Source organism: Malania oleifera, chromosome 9, assembly GCF_029873635.1.
Source record: "Malania oleifera isolate guangnan ecotype guangnan chromosome 9, ASM2987363v1, whole genome shotgun sequence".
NCBI lineage: Eukaryota > Viridiplantae > Streptophyta > Magnoliopsida > Santalales > Ximeniaceae > Malania > Malania oleifera.
In genome coordinates this window covers 79,487,248-79,510,398 of record NC_080425.1, presented here as the reverse complement: position 1 = coordinate 79,510,398, position 23,151 = coordinate 79,487,248, and the positions used below count along the sequence as shown (strand labels likewise).

Sequence of the window (23,151 nt, the reverse complement as noted above, 5' to 3'; positions counted from 1 at the left end):
AGTGTTTCAATTCCCATCCTTGAACCATAAGGCTTTGAATTCCTGCATCCTAGTGATCTCTTCCATATTAACAATGCTGCCAATTCTTTCATGTGCAAAAACCTTCTGGCCTTCCTTTCGTGAGTCCTTGACTGAGTTCCTCTTCACCCAGCTCTTTGATGCCGTCAAGGATTATGGTCTTTTTCACTTGAACATTTCCAAAGGCACTTTTGTTCCACACCTTCAGTTTTTCTCTCAATCTCTTCAATTTCAAGACAAACACAAAGCTGGCTTTCTCCTTGAAGTTGAGCTTAAAACACGATTGCTTAATTTGGCACCAAAGCCATTGTTCTTGAGCCATATGTTTTTGAATTGAAAAGGAGTTGGCCCCCACTTAACTCCTCTTGTATCATGGAGTATAGGGAAATGATTCAAAATGGGCCTAGATAGGAGGTTCTGAGTAACTTTAGGGAAGTGAGTTTCCCAATCTGCAGAAGTTAAGAACCGATCGATCCTCGAAAGGAGACTCCCTAGAGTTGGACCAAGTGAAAGTGGCACCGATGAGTGGAAGATTAATGAGGGCATCCCTGTTCATGAAGTCCAAAAAATCTCTGATGCTTGTGTTCCCCGAGTTAGCACCGCTTCTCTTATAAGGATACACAACCATCTTGAAGTCTCCCTCAATGATCCAAGGAGGATCTTACTGGCTTCCAACACCCAACTAGAAAAGTTGTCTAGAGGATCCTTCACCCAAGCCAGGGTTATCCAATTCCACCACAGTATGTTTCCATAAAAGAATAATGCCCCCCTGCACTACCAGCAGCTCCAAGGAAATCTACCCAGGCCTCCTGTCCCCATAAAATTTTGACCATAGAATGATCTGCCGCTTCGAATTTAGTTTCCTGCAAACAAACGCCACCTCTCCAATCTTTGAGAAAGGAGTTAATTAAAATCTTTTTTGATCTGTCACAAGTTCCCACATGTTCTACGAGATCAGCTTTCTCCACATTAGTTCACCATAGGACCCCGGTTGCGGGTAACCTCCTCCTTGTTAGAGTACCCTCCTGCCTTCTTGTAATTCATTAAAACTCTGACTAAAAATTCCATTTGTTTTAATTCTCTGTCAGTGTCGATCTTATTACTGACCGTGTGTTCTTTGATGTTAACTCTCCATTCGTCCCTTTTTTTTTTTTTAATCCCAAGTAGTCTCAAGACTCCATCTTTGAAGCCTTCAAACGATGGGTTCACTAAGCAACTTCATGTTTCGGAGAACCCAACAAGAGACTTGCCCCTCAAAATGGGTGCCGTCTGTGTCTATACCTTTCAGCACCAGAAAGTTGGGGAAGGGGAGTGCACTGCAAAACTTCAATGCAAGTGCTTTGAAATGATCTCCAGGTCATCATTATTAGCCTGAGTATTGGTGGACTTCTCCATGTCATCCTCTTCTTCCCGAGCTCGTGTTTTTTGTGAGGATTCCTGTAGTGCAACAATCTCTCCAAATCTGATTGTGTTTTTCTTGGCACAAACTGGGCCTGCATGGAGCTTGAAAGAGGTGAAGGAAGTAGGTTGGCATTGAGAAGGGGGCCATTATTAGATGCTTGAGGGGGTGAGAGGCTAAACAGAAAAGACCTACCAGAGCCCAAGCCCAGGCCCACCCCAAGGTCTGCAAAAGAAGGGAGTGATTTGAGCCTGACTGGTCTGGCCCACAAAATTAAAAAAAAAAAAAAAAAAAAAAAAAAAAAATCTGAAGTCCCCTGGTTTGTCGGATTTTGAGTCAAATTTTCCCAGATGTTTATTATCCCTAAACACAAAACATTTACAGCCAAAGACAAGAAAGTAAGAGATGTTTGGTCTATGGCCATTCCACAGTTCTTAGGGGGTTTTGTTGAGAGAGGGCCTGATCAAGACTCTGTTGCTCAACAATACTTGTGAAGGAGCACATGGCACCAGTCGTCATCCCTGACCCTTGCAAGTTCTCTTTCTGCTTGATGGCCATGGAGACCCTCAAGGAGCTACTGCAGCAGGGCAAGAACATGCAATCTCTTGTTGAGTCTGAGTCGGTACTACTTTGATTGAGGTGAACACCTTCTTTTTCTCCATTTGTGGGTTGATTGGCATTATCATTCTTGGTGCAGAGACCTTCTTCCTTTTCGAAGTGGGAATCCCCTGTCAACCTAACTCGACTGCTGAAGATGAGATCTTATGCCAACCTCCGAGTTGCAACCTCTAGAAAGGCGATTTTTCTCCAGCTGCCACTGTTAATCTTCATCAGGGCAAGGTAGTTGGCAATTGGCATGTTAGTTGGCTTTCCAGTTGCAATGACAAGGTTTTGTCGTTGTTACTCATTTGACAGTACCAAGGCGTTGTCATGGGTCTTTTGTTTCTGGACACCTATAATCTTTCCAAGCTGCAAGGAGAGAGAAGGTCCTTAGTTATCTCTCACACAAATTTATATTTATATTATGTTATTTTTTGACTGTAATGGTTCAGTTACTGGTTTGACCTGATCCAACTGACTCAGTGGCCCTTATTTATTTCTCAAATGGATTTTTATATTTATATAATATATTTTTTGACATTACTGGTTCAGTTACTGGTGATCCAACTGACTCAATGGTCCTAGCTGTTTCTCATGTGAATTTATATATTTATGTAATGTCATTTTTGACATTACTGGTTTGACCTGATCCAACTGAATTGATGGTCCTTATTTATTTCTCATGTGAATTCGTCAGTTTTGATGTGTTGTGTAACAATAGAATAAATTAAAAAGAAAGTTATAAAGAAGAGGGTTCCAAAGGTAAAGGTTGTGCTAAAATGAGTGGCATAATTCTAAAAGATAAAGTAAGGAATGAATGCTTCTATAGTGAACTAGCATAAGATATGATGAAGTTAAGTTGATTTGGGCACTTGCAATGTATAACAAATAGTGCAATCAGGATGAGGGGTGAATTTAGTGGTTGTTAGAGTCATTAGGAGGAGGAGGTGCAGGCCTAGAATAACCTGAACCAAGTTAGTAAGGATTTCGTCTTAACTTCTTATGGAATAGAGTGTTGTCCTTAGATTCTTTTTTGCAGGTCCACTCTCTTGGTTTCTTTTGGGGTTTTTCACTGTCCAAGGACTGAAGGCAGCTCTATTGTAATCTTTCAATTAATTGATTTATATTTGCCCTACGCCTACTGTTAAGGACTTCTTGTCCTCTTCTCTTATATATTGTTTTGATTTCTAAAAAAATTCTCTTATCTGAAAAAAGTTAGTAAGGATTTGATCACATGCTATTTCGAGAATATTGCCTATCCATGCAGAAAATTGTAAATATGGCCAACCCCAAACTGGGGCAAGGGGGGCTAGTGGGACTCGTGGTTGGTTGTTGTTGTTTCAATCCAACTGTTTAAGGTCCAGTACTCGTGATAATTAAACTAAAACAGAATCTTGTGGTTGAAAGTCAAATATATGATCGTTTTATATTCAAGAAAAACTGCAAGTTTGGTCAACATGATGACTCGAAAGCCATATGGGTTAAAGATAAAACCTTTTATTCTGTTTAGTCAGTTATTGAGTTATAAAGTGACCACTCAATCAGGAAGCTAGTTCTTAGTCGTATTATGTGAGACCTCTTTCCTATTTCCAGATTGTGTTGTCTTTTAATTATTGGTTTCTAGTTGTTGCTGATTCTCTAGATGATCAATTGACATGCAACACATTAGGGAAAGATATGTCTGTGGCGTAGGAGAGCTTGGGTTAGGAAAAATAAGGAATTTAGAGTTTGTATTTAGGATAGAAAGTAGAATCATCGTTAGTGGTTAACTATGGCGATATTTTTGTAGTGGTTTAATCACAAGAAGGGTGGCATAGATGGAACATGTAGCTGGAAATTCTGTGAAGCAAGAAGACTTGGATTTTAGATAGATACTGTTAGGGTTTTATGGTGAAGACAAGGAAATATTCTAGGTTTTTAGGGCTGTGATGAGGGTTGTAATGAGAAGGAAAACTTCAGATGCTGTGAACAGTTAGCGTGAATAATGTCAGGGAGGCAAAAAAGAAGGATAGGGTCCACCTAGATTTTGTGAGTAATCCACTCAGAACCCCCATGAAATCACATGGATAAGTGAAAGTACTGTGCTGGAAAATTCTTATTCATTCATTTATCAAAAATTCAAATGGCTGCAACCCATTTTTAGACTGCACACTTACCATTCCTGAGAGAACTCAATTTCCTGGGAAAGCAAGGAACTTCTAAAACCAATCCATGCTTAACTTCCAAGCATATAATTGGAGAATTGGATGACTCTTAAAAATTACCCTACAAATAACCCGTGAAACTAACTTCAAAATAAGAAATTGTTACTCTGCTAGAAAATAAAAAATTATCACTTTGCCACAGCAAATAGCAATATTAAAAATCTTGCTTTTCCTTGATCTTTTTAGTGCCTGCATTTATTATATATAATTCTTGTGATCTCTCTCTCTCTTATGTGCATAAAAAGATGCTCAATTTGTCCAATTTTACAGTTTCATATGTGATTCAGGGTGATGACCTTGTGTATGGAATCTGTGAAGCCATCGATGGAGAGAAGGATCCACAGTGCTTACTTCTCACATTTCATATTGTTGAGCTTTTGGCACGGCTATTTCCAGATCCAGCTGGTCCACTAGCAAGTTTTTCTGGAGATCTTTTTGACATTTTGGGATGTTACTTTCCTATCCATTTTACACATGTAAGCTGAATCAGTGCTAAATTTTTTCTCTGAATATATTTGTCTCTACATTTGAATATTTGCATTTTTTGGGCTGTATTATATGAATCTTGGTTTTCAATAGGTAACTCTGTTACATAACATTTTTTGGGTTCTACACACTGGTGAATCAGTGTGAAGAAAATTCAGTTAATAGTGGCTGTTACGGACCGCTACCGTTACGGAACGGCCACTAAGACCATTATATAATTGCTAGAGGACTGTTACAGCAATTGTTTTCTTCTTTCCAATTTTCTTTTTTTACCCCTTCATAAATCATTCTTGATAAGCTATGTGAAGAGGTGGTGGAGAAGATTAAAATGAGGAGGGTGATAATTGTACTAAAATTATTTATTTTTATTGATATTGACAAGAGATGCATTAATTAACAATTTGATATGAACTATTTTTGTAAAAATATATTTACTTTGATACTACTAGTTTGATATTTCTTTTTCTATATTATTCAAATTCAACCTTCTTTTAGTTCTAGTGTTGTTGTGTTCCAGATTGTTAGTACTTGTTATTTAATGATAATTTTTATAAATTTATACATTATAATTGTAAAGCTTAGGCTACTTGTTGGTCTAAATTTATTTGATTTTTATTACTTTAGCAAATAAAATAATAGAACTTGTTTAATTTGTTGCATTATTTGTATTTTTTATGTTCCTAATAGATTAATGGAGTATATAATGAATTTTATTTTAGTCATTAATTTATCACACATGATTAGGGAAAAGGGACACTTATATATTTTTTTTGTCAATAATGGTTTAAAACAAATGTACAATTTTTTGCCCCTTACTAAACAACATTAGTAAGTGGACCTAAAGGATCCAAAATGCATTAAAGCTATTTTTAAGAAGGTTTGAGAGCTTAAAAATGCAAATAAACCAATATATATGAGATTGTGTGTGCTTGAAAAAAAAAATCACAGCCATTACACCTACTTCCCGTTATGTAGATCCACTACTCTCGCTTTTTTGCTACATCCATTACTGTTGTGCTACGCTACCCGCCGCCGCTATTTAAAACCATGATATGAATTTGAATGCTTTACTAAAGCTGGATTTTCTTATGGTATTTTTTTTACGATGTGAAATATTGTGTACTTTTTGATCTTTTGTTTCACTTTCATTCAAAATAAATGGTTCTGTTTTGTACCAGAATGAACTACGACTTGTTTCTTCTCAGTTTACTATTCTTCACTGTATCAACAGTTTCATCAAGATGTTCTTGTTGGGCATAATTGTATAGGGTGATAGGTGAATCAAGACCATCATGCATGTGCATCTTAGTCTGTGTAAGCACCCAAGTATGTCACTGACCATGTTTTGCATGTTTTAGCTGTGTATTTGTGTTTGTTTATGAATGTGATAATGTATTTAGGGGTCATTGTGTTTGTGTCTATTGCACGTATGAGGTTGGCACTTGAAGTAGAATAATGATGCCTGAAGGTAGTTAAGTAGTTGGCCAAGGATAAGAAAAACTTGCTGTTCAGGTGTAAAAAATAGAGAGAGCTCGCGTTTTAGAACAAACTAAGATTCAGTGGGAGATATAGCTCGATTCCCTGAAAAGATGTCTAAGATATCTGGGCAACAGGCAGTACAGAGTTTGGGATGCTCTGTTAATTGCCTTAAAAGTGAGAAGTTGCTGGATTTTCACCCAAGCAAGGTGATGGTATATTTGCACTCAAATTAATTTGGGATCTCATGATAAGGTGGTGTTAGGTTTACAGAATACAAAAGAGACTCCCATAAAATGATATTCCCAAGAATGAGATTCTTGGGAATGAGATGGCTGTCTTGAGTGAATATTTTTTGTTTGGTTTGTGTTTTCCTAGCAATGTATATGGGATACTTGCTTTGACAATTGGCTCAACATGGGTTACAAGCATTCAAAAAAGATGAGTGTGAGCAATATATGAATAGTAATCATATTTTCAGCACAAAAATCTAGTAAGAATATGTATCAAATTAAATCCATGCTCTGAAAATTTCAACTGTCATAAATTAAAAAGTCAACACTTCATGATCCATTTAACCAAAATAATTGTTTTGGGGGGGGGGGGGTATGTGATATCAAAATTTCCAGCATTATTTCACATTATTATAACAATATAACGTAACAGTAATATCACTTGTGCTTTATGGAAGAGACCAAACAGATCATCAAATTTCTTCCAAGGCTCAATGATCACTCATAAACAACAGGGACCTAGGCTACATATCTCCTATTCTTTCAATGCACTCAGTCATAAGTGGAAGAAAAGCTCTTTTAGTTTAAGTGTTTCAATAACTTTAAATTTTGTTGATAGTTTACCCATATAGGTTGTGGGTGACTGGATGCTTTTTTATATTATAAATTATGTTTTTGGGTACTTTGAGAGTGTCTCTTCTGGATTCTTTTTGGAAATGATACAACATACATTTTTCTGGGGAGAAGAAAAGGAAAGCCACCAAGTGAAAAGTTACCAATCCATTCATTGTTCCAAAAATAAAGTCTTTTTTTTCCATATTTCCTTGAAAAGAGAAACAACTGTTCTTTGGCTCACATTAAATCTAACATGCTTAAGAAACCTCTTCCCCAGACTGTGCATATGCGGAAGCTTTGTGCACTGGGCTGCCCTTTTTTTTTAAAGAAACCTCTTCCAAAATATCAGTTGTCATACTATATTGTAAGGAAAATTGTTCTATTAAACTTGAGAGAACAGTTCAGTATGATGCAGTTTGGAACTGCATTTTTTCTCGTGAACTGTATGGAAAGTTTATAGAGTTTACTTGTTAATAAGGGGAAACATAGTGATGAGATTGTTAGGCTCTTGTGCGGACAAGAATTCACTCTGGATTTTATTGCAAATCAGAAATTGATTTCCTGATCAAGGATTTTGCTTTTAGCTCCAAAAATGTGAAATCCAAGACTCACATTGATGGAGCAATATGTTTGTCACCACCACCATAAATTTGGATTATAAGAAGTTTCAGTGATTTGGGATTGTGTAAGAGAACTGATGGATCGGGGACAGGAATATTAAACTAAGGTGTGTTTGGGGAAAAGTTGAAAATATATTTAGATGTTTTTTATTTTATTTTAATAAATGTAATTATTTTTTTAATAAAATGCTTTTAGACCTCCCTGTATCATCTCAAAAGGGTTGATGATGTTTTGGTTAGTCCAGGCTGTTAGAGTTTACTTGTATATTTGAATTGTTACATATATGTAAAGTATAAGAAAAAGAAAAAATCACTAAAGGCACGAAGAGGACGCATCTCATGCACAGGAACAAAGATTTAAAGGAGAAAGAAACAATAGAATCAATGGCAGCTTGGCTACTAGCAACCTGTCCATTGTGTTGGAAATACTAGATTTTAATCAATGGCTGGTTGCTATTAACAACCTTTCCCTCCAAACCAGCTAAAAAAATCTGTTGCTTGGGAACTGCTCATATTGCCTGACCCTATATTTATGCTAGATTGTTGCTCTTACGTACTTTTTAGTTTATCTGTGTGACATATAAAGCGGGTTTTATTTATTGGCTGCATTCATTTCTTTGAAAGTGTCCTGTTTATTCTCATATACAGAAACATGCACTCATGCATCTATATGCTTCTGTACTTGTTAGTTCACACATTTTTTACCTTACTTTATCAGCCTCAAGGTGAAGATCTTGATTTGAAAAAAGATGACCTTTCAAGGGCCTTAATGGTATGTAGTCCATGTTCATATGTTTCATTGAGTTATTTTCCTTTTTGCATTTCATGGGCTTGAAGTTTCATATAACAACTTTTCCTAAATCAACGTTTAAAGTTTTTTAGATTATGAAAATCTTTACTCAACTGCTTTTTTTGGGTAGATTGCGGATGTTTCATTAGTTCCTGTATTTATTTTACTCTTAGGGAGAGATTCCATGGTAAGACTTGCCTAAGGTTGCTTAAATGTTTTAGTACATGATGCTGACAATATGTCGTTTTTATTCAAATGCTTCATCTGTACATGGGCATTTGCCATTTAGCATTACTTTTGGTTTGATTTTTGATAAGAGTTCACTGGCATTAAATAATGAAAATTTTTAGTTGACATTGGTGACGTTTCATTTGTTCTCATGAGTACTTTTCACTACAAGGAATAGATTTTATGGTAAGGCAAATGAAGGTTTAACTGATATTTTCACACGCACATGCGTGCACACACATGCTCATGGAGAGAATGAAGTAGTTCTTGTCATATTAGTTGTTACTTGTTACAGGTGCAGTGAAAAATGAGCTTTTGCTCTGGCAAGATATTGTGAGAAAGATCACATATGACCGCAAATAAAGTTACTTTTTTGCCTATGGAGAAAATTTGTGATGCTTAATGACATTGCATTGTTCTTTCAATTGTCTTTCTTGTCCTCCATGGTACATTTCATGCAAATTTCATGACGCTTACAGACATTTTTTTGGCTGCTTTATAGTGGATAAAAATTTTACTGATGAAAAAGTTGACAACGGCATGTTGCACACCTGATATAGAAGGATCAAGTAAGATGTTAGAAACAAAATTCAAGGAATTTAGCAAGGAAGTGCTGCCAGTAGAAAGTGTCCGGCTTAGAAGTTAACTCGGACAGAGCTCAGCAACACCAGTAAAAACAAAGCTTGGCACTTGGCAGCACTCTTGTAAACTCTTACAGAATATAAAAGTCCCCAAAACTGTTGAGGAGAGGTAATCCTTGTGCCCTTTCCATAAAATCATTAAGCTCTTACTAAGAACTGGTTTCCAAGTACTGTGAACTGCTTTCTTAAGACCAACTCCAAGATTTCTCCTTACAAGTTACAATTGCTAATCCACACACTTGCATTCCCATTTAGGCATGCAAATGGAACCCCAAGATGATATATCTCATCTCTTCCGCAGATATAATCCTAGTTGAATTTATTTGAATTTTATTTATTCTTCTAGAATGGAATGGGAAACAAATGATGTCAGATGGATAGAAAAGGCAGTACATAGAACCAAAATTAACACTCCCTTTGCCATCCATTTGTGATTTATCCTCTACTGCTTGCAAAGAGGTGTTTGGGATTGTCGAAAAGGCTAAAAATAATATCCTTGCTGAAATTGTTGGGTTGGATAGGTTGGAGGAGTGTGGTTTTCTAGATGAGGAGGATAGGGCTAGAAGGTCTAGTCTTTGCAGTGACTTGGAGATGTTGTTATGTAGGGAGGCTATGAGTTGGCGTTAGAAATAAAGGGTTAAGTGGGTTAGAAAAGGATTGCAAATCAGGCTTCTTTCTCCTAATAGCTTGTGGTAGGAGGAGGAAGAATGTCATTAAGGAGATGGAATTAAATTTGGGGATTAGGATTAGGGATCATTCTCAGGTTGGAGAGGATATTGCAAAATTCTATAAGCATCTGTTTACCAAAGATTGCTTGAGCAGGCTTATGTTGGGAGCCCCGATTACAGGCCCATCTAGGTGAGATCTGCTCAGTGGTTAGAGAGGCCTTTTGTGATGAAGATGTGTAGGGATGAAGCCCTGGACCTCACAGCTTCATGATGGCCTTTTATCAGGAGAATTTGGGGATCTTGTACAAGGACATGATGGGTTCTTTTTTTGAGGAATTCTATACAAATGAGGTAGTGGGTGATAGTGTGAACTCTACCTTCTTCACCTTATCCCCAAGAAAGAGATATCTATGAGGATGGGGGATTTTAATCCCATTAGTCTTGTTACTAGCCTACACAAGATCCTTTTTAAGGTCTGATCTATGGGGCTGGTTCTATGGGAGACAGTGACCATGGCTCAGTCTGCTTTAATTAAAGAGAGGCAAATTTTAGGTGCTGTATTACTGACCAATGAGTTCACAGAGGTTTTTTTTTTTTTTTTTTTTTGTGGGTGAGGGTAGGAAGGGGCTTGTCTTCAAGCTGGATTTCGAGGATGCTTATGACAGGATGAGTTGGGCTTTTTGGACATAATGATGAGTAGGAAAGGTTTGGGGCTGTGTGGAGAAAGTGGATTAGAGGGCGTCTGAATTGGACAAATATTTCGATCATTGTCAATGGTCAGCCTAGGGAGTTGTTTAGGGCCTTTAGGTTCTTAGGCAAGGGGATCTGCTTTCTCTGTTCTTGTTTTTCCTGGTGGCTGATATCTGAGCAGGATGTTCTTCCATGCTTAGGAGTTGAGGGGGTGATAAAGGGTCTTTTTGTTGGCAGGGAGGAGGTGGAAGTTTCTCATCTTGTTTGCAGATGATATTATGCTGTTCCTCGATGACAACATTGTGAAATTCTGAAAGGAAATTCTTGTGCCAAAAATTTTCAAAAAGATTTTGGGATTATAGATCAACTTGTCCAAGAGTGGAGTGGCCGGTATTAATGTGGATGACATGGTTCTAGAGAGGTATAAGGCCCTAGAACTTTTTTCAACCTTGGTGTGGCTGCTATCCTATCTCGGTCTCCCTCTTAGCAATACTAATTCAATGGCATTATGAGATCGTGCAGTTGAGAGGGTTAGTAGGAGGTTGGAGGTGTGGAAAATGCCTTTTTATCTTTTGGAGGTTGTACCACTCTCGTTAATGCATCCCTTTCTAATGTTCTTGTTTGCTTTCTATCCCTCTTTAAAGTGCCAAGTGCGTTGCTAGGAACCTTGAGAGGATGATGCGTGCCTTTCTTTGGTCTGGCTTTGTGGGTGAATAAGAAAGATCATCTTGTTAGTTGGGAGGTGCTGAGTAGGTCAAATCAAGAGGAGGGATAGGGGTTGTTGTTGTGGTTTCCAAGAGCATCTTCCTGATAGGGAAATAATTGTAGAGTTTCCTCTGAGGTTCACTCTTTATGGCACAAGTGATCAAAAGGCAGTGTGTGTCTCATCAGAATGGGCGGGACTCTTTAAGAAATGCAATATTTCTTATGCATGCCCATGGAAGTTCATGTCCCAAGTTGCTTCTCTTTTCCTCTCCTTGACCTAATTCAAAGTTGGGAATGGCTGCAGGGTTTGATTCTAGAGGATGTATGGGTAGTTGAGAGCTCTTTGGAGTTGAAGGTGCCTTGCCTATTCCGACTTTTCCACCCTTTCCGATACACCTAATAGTGATTTTTTTTTTTTCTCTTTTGAGGGGGTTTCTCTTTATTGGGACTCATATGATTTTGGGAATCTCAATGAAAGAGAGGTAGCTGTCGATGAGCTTCCAATCTTACCTCTTTGGTCCATTTTGTTCCAATCAATAGGGGGGTGATAGGGTTTGGGAGGTTGAATCTTTAGGCTTCTTTTGCACTAAATCTTTCTTCCTTCATCTCCTTAAATCTCCTTCCCTGAACCTTCTCCCTTGGAGCTGTATCATTTGGAAGGCTAAGGTTCTTTTCAAGGTTTGAATCTTCATTTGGATGGCGATGTTGGATAGGATTAACGCGCATGGTTTGTTACAGACTAGAAGGCCTTTCAAGGCCCTCAACCATGGTTTGAAATCGCGGTCGCGGGTAACGTCGCGAAACGGTCGCGGGAGACGCGGGTGTTACGTAACGGGAAGCGGGTGTAACGGTCGTGAATTTTTTTCACGCATGCACAACCATGCCAAAATTAAAAAATAAGCATGAAATCCATTAATACATGATTTTTAATGAATTTTGAAGGCTTTCATTCAACCTACAAATGCTTTTTAATAGGCATTATGATTTTTCTATTAATTTTAGTGCGCTGTTTACAAAAAAAAGATATTTTTTTATAGTTTACATTACTTTAATGAGTAAAAAGGATGTAGAAATGTAAGAATCAATTAATTAAAGTCATAAAGTTACTAAAAATGAATCAATACTCAATAGACTTAATACTCAATATACACATTACACATACATGAATTTAAAAAGTGATTAATATCAAATATCAATAAATAGTTGAAAATACATGAATACAATATTACAAATTTATAACATAACACATGTCACCACCAAAAAGAATGACGTGGAGGGTTTTCATAATTTGCATCTGTATCTTAAGATTGGGATGGGAAATTATCTCCCCATCCTTGTGGAAATACATAGTTGAATGAACCCAAATTTGCGTCATTTTGTTGTTGCTTTTGAAAATGTACTGGTGATGAAAATTCTCCTGAATAATGTCTATAAGTTGGGGCAGGGGCTGGCTCTGGGTAGTGTGTAGAAGAAGACTCACTAGATTTCGAGATTCCTGATCCACTGGGATAAAAATGTGAGTCACGAGATGCATAATGTGGATATGCTGGATGAGATTCATATGATTGTGATGATGAACCATCTAAACCAAAGTCGCCAAAACTACGAACCACACCATATGAATCTTCACTAGAATCGCTAGGGTCACCACGAGCACTCCTTCTCCTGGGTTGTGAAGATTGGTTCCCTGGAGGAATATCCAAGTCATAATTTTCAGGTATGTCATGTAGTCCATAAGGGTCAGAAGGATATATATCCCTTCCAAATGATGTCCCTGTATCATATCCATAATTATATTCTACACCGCCGCCTCCACCACCACCACTGCCACCCCCAGCTCCAGCACCACTATTACCATCATCATCACTTGGTGGGTTCAAACCAAGATTGTCATCACTTTGTGTGCGTTCAGGGCTTGAACTTGAATCATCATGCGCGTTTATTGGTGGTTGATCACCTCCTTCTGTAGTACCACCAACCTCTTCATTTAACCAATTTGAATTATCCTAACCGTCGAGTAGTGGTCTCTCTCTCTCCTCTAACCATTGACTTAAAGGATCATCTTCTTCGAAAATGTAGTCCAAATTGATAGGATTGAAACCCTCTTCAATTTCTCGTTGGCTTCTTCTCATTGTACGTCTTAACTTTAACCTCATGTTGTAATGTACGAAAACAAGTTTTTGTAGTCTCATGTACTTTAATCTATTTCTTGTTTTTGTATGGATGAGGCTAAAGGTGCTCCAATTACGCTCATAGTTCGAAGCTGATGTGGTATGGCTAAGAACTCTAATTGCTATTCCATTGGAGCTCAGGAGCACACAAGCCATAATGAATCCACCATTCAGTTGCATGAATAATTAAAAAGAGTTTTATGTTGGTATAGCGTATTTCAAAAGTCAAATTTGAACACAAAGAGAGAAAATAGAGTCATTCTCCATTATTTAGCTATATAGCCATATTTACCAGGATTTGTTTGTTTCACTGCCCTTTGAGCCAACGGGGTTCCAAAAGTCTCCTGCATATTTCGATATAGCAACAACTAAAAAAGGATGATTGTGAAATATAATCAGTTAATTAGATGTATTAATAATTATTCTTGAAAGTATTACAGAATACTAGAACAATTCATTATTCAATTTAATGGAACCAATACTTACTTGATTAATAGCCCGAATTTGAGTATCTATATCGGGTACCAACTTGGTTATCACTTTTTTAACTCCATCCATGACTTCTCTAGCAACTTCAAGAGAGGGTGGGGCACCATAAAGAAATTGTGGGTTCAAAAAATACCCGACAATTAAATTTAGAAACATATTAATCAATAGTTTTCTAATGCAACTATGCATAATTTAAAAGTTAAAATAATAAAAAATTGTATTTGATTTACACTTACCAGCATCGTGCAAATCTTGGTGCAACTGAAAACTCCACCAGTTGTCAATAATTTTTCAATAGTCTTTGTAAAATCGGAAATCTTTTTGAATGGCTAACTTTGCCCTATCAATTGCCTCGTATATGAAGCCCATGGTTGGTTTTTCATTACCATCAACCAATTTAAGAACTTTCACTAAGGGTTCTTGCACTTTAATTATATCAGAGGCCTTTTGCCAAAACTCTTTGCCTAAGATAATTTTCTTTGAATCATATGCTGGGCCTGATTTTGCCATTCCAAGCCTTGAGTTTTTCCAAGCATCAGATGTAAACATTTCCCTTAGTGCTTGTTTATGCCTGACAATAGTCTCCAAAGCAATGAAATTTGTGGCAAATCGAGTGATGGCAGGGCGAAGTAACTCTCTATTATTTGTGAATTTCTTCATGAAATTCACTGTCCATGTGTGGTTGTAAATAAATGAGGTTATTGTTCTTGCATCTTCTAAGACCTTCTTCATGTTACTTTTCTTACCAATATCTTCAAGAATAAGGTATATGCAATGAGCTGCACATGCTGTCCAATAGAAATTGGGCCTCTTCTGCATTAATAATTTTCCTCCTGCCTTCATTACAGCTTCATTATCAGTCACTACTTGGACAACATTCTCCTCACCAATTTCTTCAACCACCTCGTCCATTAATCTGAAATGAAATTATAGATTCAATAATTACTACTATTTAATTAAAAACATGCAAGTCCATAATACTATTTGCATATACAATTAAAATTGGAAAATTACCTGAAATAATATTCAGTTATTTTGCTTGACACATTAGAGGCATCAACTGATTTATGAAACACGGTGCCTCTATCGCAATAAACTAAAAAGTTTATAATGTGTTTTCTAGTTGGTCCTGACCAACCATCGCACATAAGTGTTACACCTCTCTCCTTCCAAATTCCAGCAAAAGAAGCTATATAATTTTTCATTTCTTGATATTCTTGCTCCAAATAAATTTCAGATATCTCATAGGGTGATGGACCCTTCACCCCCTTTCCAATCTCTGCAGCAATATCAAGCAGAGGCTGCATAAATGGAGAGTCAGCTACATTCGCTGGAATCCGATTATAAATTAGGAATTTTCCAACCGCTTTTCCTAATTTACTTCTTAAACCTTTCAGTAATTTTGTGTTGATTTTTGGTTGTTTCGCACTCTTGCTTCTTTCTAAAATAGGATCCATTGCCTTTAGTTTAGCTTCAGGGGCATCAGGATTGATCCATTGTCGTCCACTACCTCCAGCTTCTCGACCACTATAAGATCGAGCTCCTGCTCTATTGAAACCACTGGTAGCACCACTGCCAGAGCCACCTCTCTCTTCATAAATATTACCCCTTCCAGTTGTTCTTGCTCGAAATCTTTGTCTCTCTTCCCATTGCTGTTGTGATCGTATGCATTCTTGTCGAGCAAATCTCATACTTTCTTCTTCCAAGTCTTTTTCATCGCTCAAATTCTCAAAATCTCCTCTAATTTTTGCTTCTGCTTCTTCTTGCCTTTTTTGTTTATCTCTTTTCTTCTCAGCATACTGTTGTAAATGTTTCATCATTTGTTCTCTTACTTTTGTGGTCACATTTGAGCATCCAGCTACTTGACCTTTTTTATGTGCCAAGTGTTGTTTCAAGCGTGTAATGCCCCCTTTGATTATCTTCCCACATAACTTACACATAATAACATGTCTATTACCGTCTACCGCAGTACCAAAATGCCATCCAATATCCTCACTAGGTAAGTTTTCATTTCCTCTATCACGTGACATATTGATAGACTTGATTTGATGATCTCTACATAGAACATAAAGAAAATACAAAGTTACAACCTTTCTATAATGACAGGAATAATATAATTAGTAATTTAGTAAATATTAAATAATAAGTACTAAATAGTCCTAATTTTAAATACTTATTACGTAAAAATAAAGTATAATATTTGATTAAAAATAATAAGTAATGTTTATTATTTTTATATTTAAATAAAAAAAATTATAAAATATTAGATATTTTATTACAAAAAAAATATATTCCTTAATCTTTAAAAAGATATTTTCATTATTTTTTATAGCTTGATTTTATTTTCATTATAACTATAAGAAATTAACATTGTAATTTTAAAGGTGAAAAAGATTTTTGCTCTACTTTCATATACATCACAACATCACAAATAGAGATCCATACATTACAAATTGACAATTTAATTTTTTAAGCATTTTCTCACTATATGGATTAAAATTAATTTTTTCTACAAATTCCAGTAGTAATTAGTAAAAATCAGATTTATTAATGTATTAACTATTAGGTTAATTTTTTTTTATTAAGTTATCAATTTTTACTTTATATTATAACTAAAAACAAAAAATAGATGTAAACATTTATTTTACCTAATTTTAAATTTAAGGTCAAAATGATGTTTTAAAACTTAAAAAATATTAATAAACAGGGTCACCCTACTCAAGAAATGGCAAGTAGATACATATGTAACATAAAATGGGTGACAGATGTTATTTAATTTTTTTTTCTTTTATAATATGAATATTATTTAATATTTTTTCAATAGATGGGAGTGAATATGATATCTTCTTTATCAAAATGACCACTTTGTCCTGCTGATATAACTAGTATGTTAGCCAATTGGTGCCATGAATTAATTTTATTTCTATAAGTTTGGCAAATCCTAAGACTAAATATTGTAATAATTGTGCAGAGTATTCCTTCGGATTTTTTAAGAATGGTGAAAAATAGAGCTCAATTAAGCCTAGATAACATAAAATGCCATCACATGGATGTCTTATGTACATACATTATTTTAATGCTTTGTTTACCATGGTGAATGCAGTAGTGGATATTCAAATATTATTATAAAAAAGGCTTCAATTATTATTGGTAAATATTAATTATTTACTAACCTTAAAAAATATTAATTATATACTATTAATAATTGCTTGCTATGTCATGGAATTAATTTTCATAATTATCTTTCAAAAAATATAATACAATTAAAATATTTATAAATTAAGAAAATTTTATTTTACATAATTATTAATGATTTCTAATTTTTTACTCTATTAAATTACTTTTTTTTTTTAATTCAATTTAACAAACCTATTTTACAACAAAATATAATTAAAAAAAAAAAAAAAACATAATGATAAGTGCTGTGGGTGTTGAGTGTTGAGTGTTAGAGTGTCTTATACGCTAGGAGCCGAGAGTTGAGTCAGACTGAGAGAGGAGAGGGATTCGAGGGAACCCAGAGGAGCCTCGAAGGAGCGAAGGCTGCGAAGCACAAAGCAGCGATGACTCCAAGCTCCGAAGCTGAAATCGAGAGGCTGGCTGGTGGCGACTGCGACGACTGGCGGAGGAAGGTGCCGACGGGCTATCGGCGACTCGCAGGGGCGGCAGAGCTGCTGCAGACCTGTCGCTGGCGACTTGCCAAGCTGCTGCAATTGCAAGTCTGCAATTCTTGAGTCCTGGAAGGCTGCGAAGTGCGAAGATCTGTTCGGTGTGCTCACTCTCAGGCTTCGAAGGCTTCTTGTTGCTTCGGCCAATAAATTTTCAAGGTCAGTTTGTAACTTTCCATTTTACCCTTTGAATGGCAGATGCGTGTGGGGACTGGGGAGAGGGGGAAAGCAGCGTTGCTGCCTGCTGCCTGTAGCAGAAAGCCTTCAGCGAATCTGCGACTTGTCGGCCATGTAACGGTCCGTAACGGACCGTTATGACGTGTAACGTTGAGTATCGGCTGTTACGTGCCGTTACGTCTCCGTAACGGCCGTGAATTTTTGCCGAACCGCATTATCGGCCCGTATCGGTTTCGGGGCCTCCGATTTCCGTTACGTATCGGCCGTTACGCTACGTAACGGCTGTTATTTAAAACCATGCCCTCAACCTTGGCATGTCTTCTCTGCTATGATTTTTTTTTTTGTTTTTGTTTTTGGTGAAGCTTGGTTGCCTTGTGGGTGGTGCACTAATACCTTTTTGTGAGATATTGGGGGTTTAGGCAAGATATAGGAAGGGACAAGTTCATTTGCATGACTTGCTTTTTGCTATTAGGTGGGCCTTATGGGTGGAGAGTGTTGATGTTGAATTTTGTTTGGGGGTGCCGTGGTAGGGATTAGCATGGTGATCCCTAAACAAGAAAACCTGAAGAAAACCAAGACTCTTAACTAAGAAAACTCAAAGATTGGAAAAGTAGAGTCACCAATTTTTTATTTTTATTTTTTTCAAGGAAGGGAAAGCAAAGAAAAAAACCCTAAAAGATCTACGAATCATAGAATTGAGTCAGGAGTGCAATTGTGCATAATGGAGGGGGTTGACTAATCATTCTAAGAGCAATTGGTCAATCAACACCTTTATTGATATCCATTCTAAAAATAGTTACCGCTGTATATTGTGTATGTGCCTCTTGAACAAAAAATATAAGAATAGAACAAACCCCCTTTTCATTTTTTTGATGAAACATCATCATCAAATAGCACAAAAATAGGGTTGAAAAGTCTATTTACTCCTTTTGCAAAAGCGTGGTCTCAGAAAGCGTAAGTTTTGAAATTGAAATAATGGAAAGATGAGAAGATGTGATTTGTTTGGAATGAGTGTGTGGAAGATTTGAGATCCAATATGAAAACTAATGTGATAAAATCTTGCCTTGAAAAGGTGAGGTGAGATTTGATTTGCATGTAAATTCAAAATCAAATGAAAAAGGGCAATGATTTGAAAAGAATGATTTAATGTGATTTGGAATCAACTAAAGGGGGGATGGGGGAAGAATTTGAATTAGAAATTGATGAGATTTGAAATCAATTGAAAATGCCAAGGATTTGAATGACCTTGTCTTAAAGGGGGAAGATTTTTGAAAGAGGTGTTGGAACTTTTGTTTTTGGGTTGGGGGGGGGGGGGGAGGGAGGTTTGTTTTGCATGCAAATCAGGTATCCATTGAAAAGGGCAAAAAATTGAATTTAAATTTTTGAATAAGGAAAATTTTTGAAAACGATCTAAGGTATCATAATCTGTCAATTGAGGAAAGATATTGAAATCGCTTGTCTTTTGGAAGGATTTTGAAAATCAAAATTTGAAAAGATACGAGAGATTTCATGTTTACTCTCCATGACTCCTCATTGATTTGGATACCTAGTTCCCTCCAGCATATGGTCTAAAGGAAGAGTGCCCTCATTGTGCCTATGGAGAGAAGAGAAAGTATCGTACGGTCTTATTCTCTTAACTGCCCCATCATTAGTTGAGATGAGAACATGAAAAGTTAACCATGAAGGATACCTAATATTCTAAGATTATAGACACAAGGGATTTCCAAATCTCTAAATTAATTAAGCAAAGCCCGTAAAGGAATAACAGAATATAAAAGTAAACAACGTAATTACTCATGCCTAAAATCTGAGCTAAATGCGGCTTAAAATGGAATACTTCCTTTAAAAGCCATCTTTAACATTTTTTGACTTTCGAGTTGTGAATCTTGTGATGCAACGACACAGTGTAATAACCTCATAAGTGCTATGACTTCCTAACTTTTGCAGTTTTGGTTAAAGATGACTTTGATATAAAGGAAATATTCTATTTTAAGCCGCATTAAGCCTGTATTTTATGGATGATTGCTTACATTGTTTACCTGTATATTTTTTTATTCCTTTACTAGCTTTGTTTGATTACTTTAGAGATTTGAAATCTCTTGTGCATCTAATCTTAGAAATTTAGGTTTCCTTGTTAATTTTCATGTTCTTATCTTGGTTGATGATGGGACAATTGAGAGAATCTGACCATATGCTGCTTTCTTTCTTCTCTCTCAAGACATGGTGAGGGTATTTTGTCTTAAGACCATATGCTCGAGGAGTTCATGGAGGGTAAACATGAAATCTCCCATGTCTTTTCAAAATTTGATTTTCAAAATCCTTTGAAAAGATAAGTGATTTCAAAATCATTTTTCAATTGTCCGATGTTCATATCTTAGATTATTTTCAAAAATTTTCCTTCTTCAAAAATTTAAATTAAAATTGTTGCCTTTTTCAATGGGGCCCTAATTAGCAGCAAATCAAATCCTTACCCCCAAACTCTTCCAGAATATCTCTTTGAAAAATCTTCCCATTTAAGACAAAGTCCTTCAAATCCTTGCCATTTTCAATTGATTTTAGATCTCATCAATTTCTAATTCAAATTCTTCCCTCTTTTTTCAGTTGGTTGCAAATCTCATCAAGTCATTGTTTTCAAGTCATTGCCCCTTTTTAATTAAGTTTGAATTTACATGCAAATCAAATCTCATATAATCTTTTCAAGGCAAGATTTTATCACATTAGTTCTCAAATTGGATCTCTGATCGTCCACACACTTATTCCAAACAAATCACATTTTTTATCTTTTTGTCTTTTCAATTTTAAATCTAAAGGTTTTTAAGGTCATCCCTTATCCAAAAGGAGTAAATTAGGCGTTTTAACCCTATCTTTTGTGCTCTTTTGACATTGACGTTTCATTGGAGAATTGAAAAGGGGGTTAGTTCTATTTTTTACTCTTGTTTAAGGAGTGCACGTGCACACACAATATACAACGGTAACTATTTTTAAAATGGGTGTCAATAGGGGTGCTGGTTGACTAATTTCTCTTAGAATGGTTAGTCAAACCACCTCCCTTATGCACAATTGCACTCCCAAACCGATGCTATGGTTCATAGACCTTTTAGAGTTTTTTGCTTGTTTTCCCTTATTTAAAAAAGGTGGCGACTCTGCTTTCCAATCTTCGTGTTTTATAAGTTAGAGCTTCTGTTTTTCTTTAGGTTTTCTATTTTTGGGGATCGCCATGCGCCCTTTGTCATCATCCTTGGAAAGAATCCGGCATTGACGGAGAGGAATGCAAGAATTTTTTCAAGCATTGAAGTATCTCCTCCTTGCTTGTTGTGGGATGAGCTGTGTACTTGGCCTCTTGTGGGCCCATTCCTTTGGATTTTTTTTTGGGGGAATTCTGTTGCATGATTGGGTTAGGGGTTAGGAGGCAGCTTTAATGTAATTCTTTGTTTATGTTTTTTTTTTTCTTCTTTTGCCTATTCTTGTAATTTGGAGGATTTCTTGTCCTCTCTTTGAAGTTTGATTAAATGAATTTCTTCCATTTTCTTATAGAAAATTTTCTTTCTAAATATGGATGAGAAAATTTTCTTTCTAAATATGGATGTTTGGTCCCGAAGGAAATGAAGAGCCTCTGGATAGTGGCACAAGGGAGGTGAAGAAATGCTAGCAAAGATTTCGCGAACTTGCGATGTTTGTGAATTACAATGGCAGGAGTTTAAGAAGGGGTTTTCTAAATTAATATGGCTTTCTTTTTTCATATTTTCTATGTTTTTTCCTCCTTTCTGGGGCTTTTTTTTTTTTTTTTTTCCCTTTAAGGTTTTTTTGGGTCCTTTCCTAGGTTGTTATTCTTTCTATTCTTCCTCCCTATTGTGAAAATTGAATGCATAGCGGAAACAAATGATTTTATAACGCAGCAATCAATAGTGAAATATATAGAACCACAATCAGCAGAGTATAATGAAAGAAATAAAACAATGACACGAAGACTTACGTGGTTTGGCAATGCCTACGTCCACCGGAGCAATCAACAATGAATTTTTACTATTTGTGTCTAATGACATATTCATTACAACATACAACATGTATATATAACCCTCTTGAAGGTTTTCTCTCCGAAACCCAACCTATCCAACGTCCCAATTTAAAATTTGAAAACCAAGGCTGAGTAACTGAGCCAAACTGTCGACAGTTTCAGACATACTGGCGACGGTTTAATACCGAGAGTAAACAGTCGATGTAACAGGACAAATCAGTCAACTGTTTCTCTGCAACCGGACCAAACCGTCGATGGTTTCAGGGTAACCGTCGACGCTTTCCTCCTGCAGGTCAGCATTCCTGTTTTCTTCCATGTTTTCTCTTTGTACATGCCTTCCACTCAACATATGAGTCACATATTACAACAATTTCCACTTTGGCGAATATACATCCCTTAGGAGAAAATTGAAAACATAAACCCGTTGCTCCACCTTGGGACAATAGGTTGGGACCGCCTCTTGTCTAGCAACTGGAGACATTCAGCAAGTCCAAGAAATGCTTGAACTTATCTGTGGTAATCGGATTTGTCAAGATATTTGCTGTGTTCTCAAAAATGTGAACTTTCTCAAGCATAGGTTCACCTGAAGAAACCAACTCCCGAATTCTGTGGAACCTCGCATCTATATGTTTGGTTATTGCATGATACACTTGGTTCTTTGCCATATAGATGACACTTGGAATGTCACAACACAACTGAACTCCACCTTGCTGTATACCCAGCTCTTTGACTAAACCAATAAGCCACAAGGCTTCCTTGGCAACTTCGGCTACTGCCGTATACTATGACTCAGTTGTCGATAATGCAACCAGAGATTGTACCATGGACCTCCAACAAATAGGTCCTCCCACAAGGGTGAGCACATACCCTATTGTAGACCTCTTGTCATCTAGATCCCCTACATAATCAGCATCAACATGTCCCATAACTGACGGATTACTCTATTGTTTACCGAACATGATGCCATAGTGAGAAGTACCCCGCAAGTATCTGAAAATCCATTTGATGGCAACCCAATGCTGTCTACCCAGATTTGAAAGAAACTTACTTACCACGTTGATAGCTTGTGCCAGGTCTGGCTTTGTACATATAATAGCATATATTAAACAACCCACTGCACTAGCATAGGGTACCTTTGACATGTCACGAATATCATCATCCGTCCTTGGGCATTGAGTGATAGACAATTTAAAGTGATTCGCTAATGGTGTACTTATCGGTTTTGCATTAGTCATGCTAAACCTCTCCAACACCTTCTCCA

The 23,151-nt window shown here is 36.6% G+C and overlaps 1 protein-coding gene across 2 annotated transcripts in view; it reads left to right on the top strand.

Moving 5' to 3' along the window:
• Positions 1 to 23,151, top strand: part of LOC131164692 (MMS19 nucleotide excision repair protein homolog) — a 75,764-nt gene that overhangs the window by 18,400 nt on the left and 34,213 nt on the right. For both annotated transcript variants that reach the window (XM_058122082.1, XM_058122083.1), the window contains exons 7-8: positions 4,509 to 4,697; positions 8,370 to 8,423. In XM_058122082.1, coding sequence (XP_057978065.1) covers positions 4,509 to 4,697; positions 8,370 to 8,423 — 243 coding nt within the window. The remainder of the gene's footprint in view (positions 1 to 4,508; positions 4,698 to 8,369; positions 8,424 to 23,151) is intronic.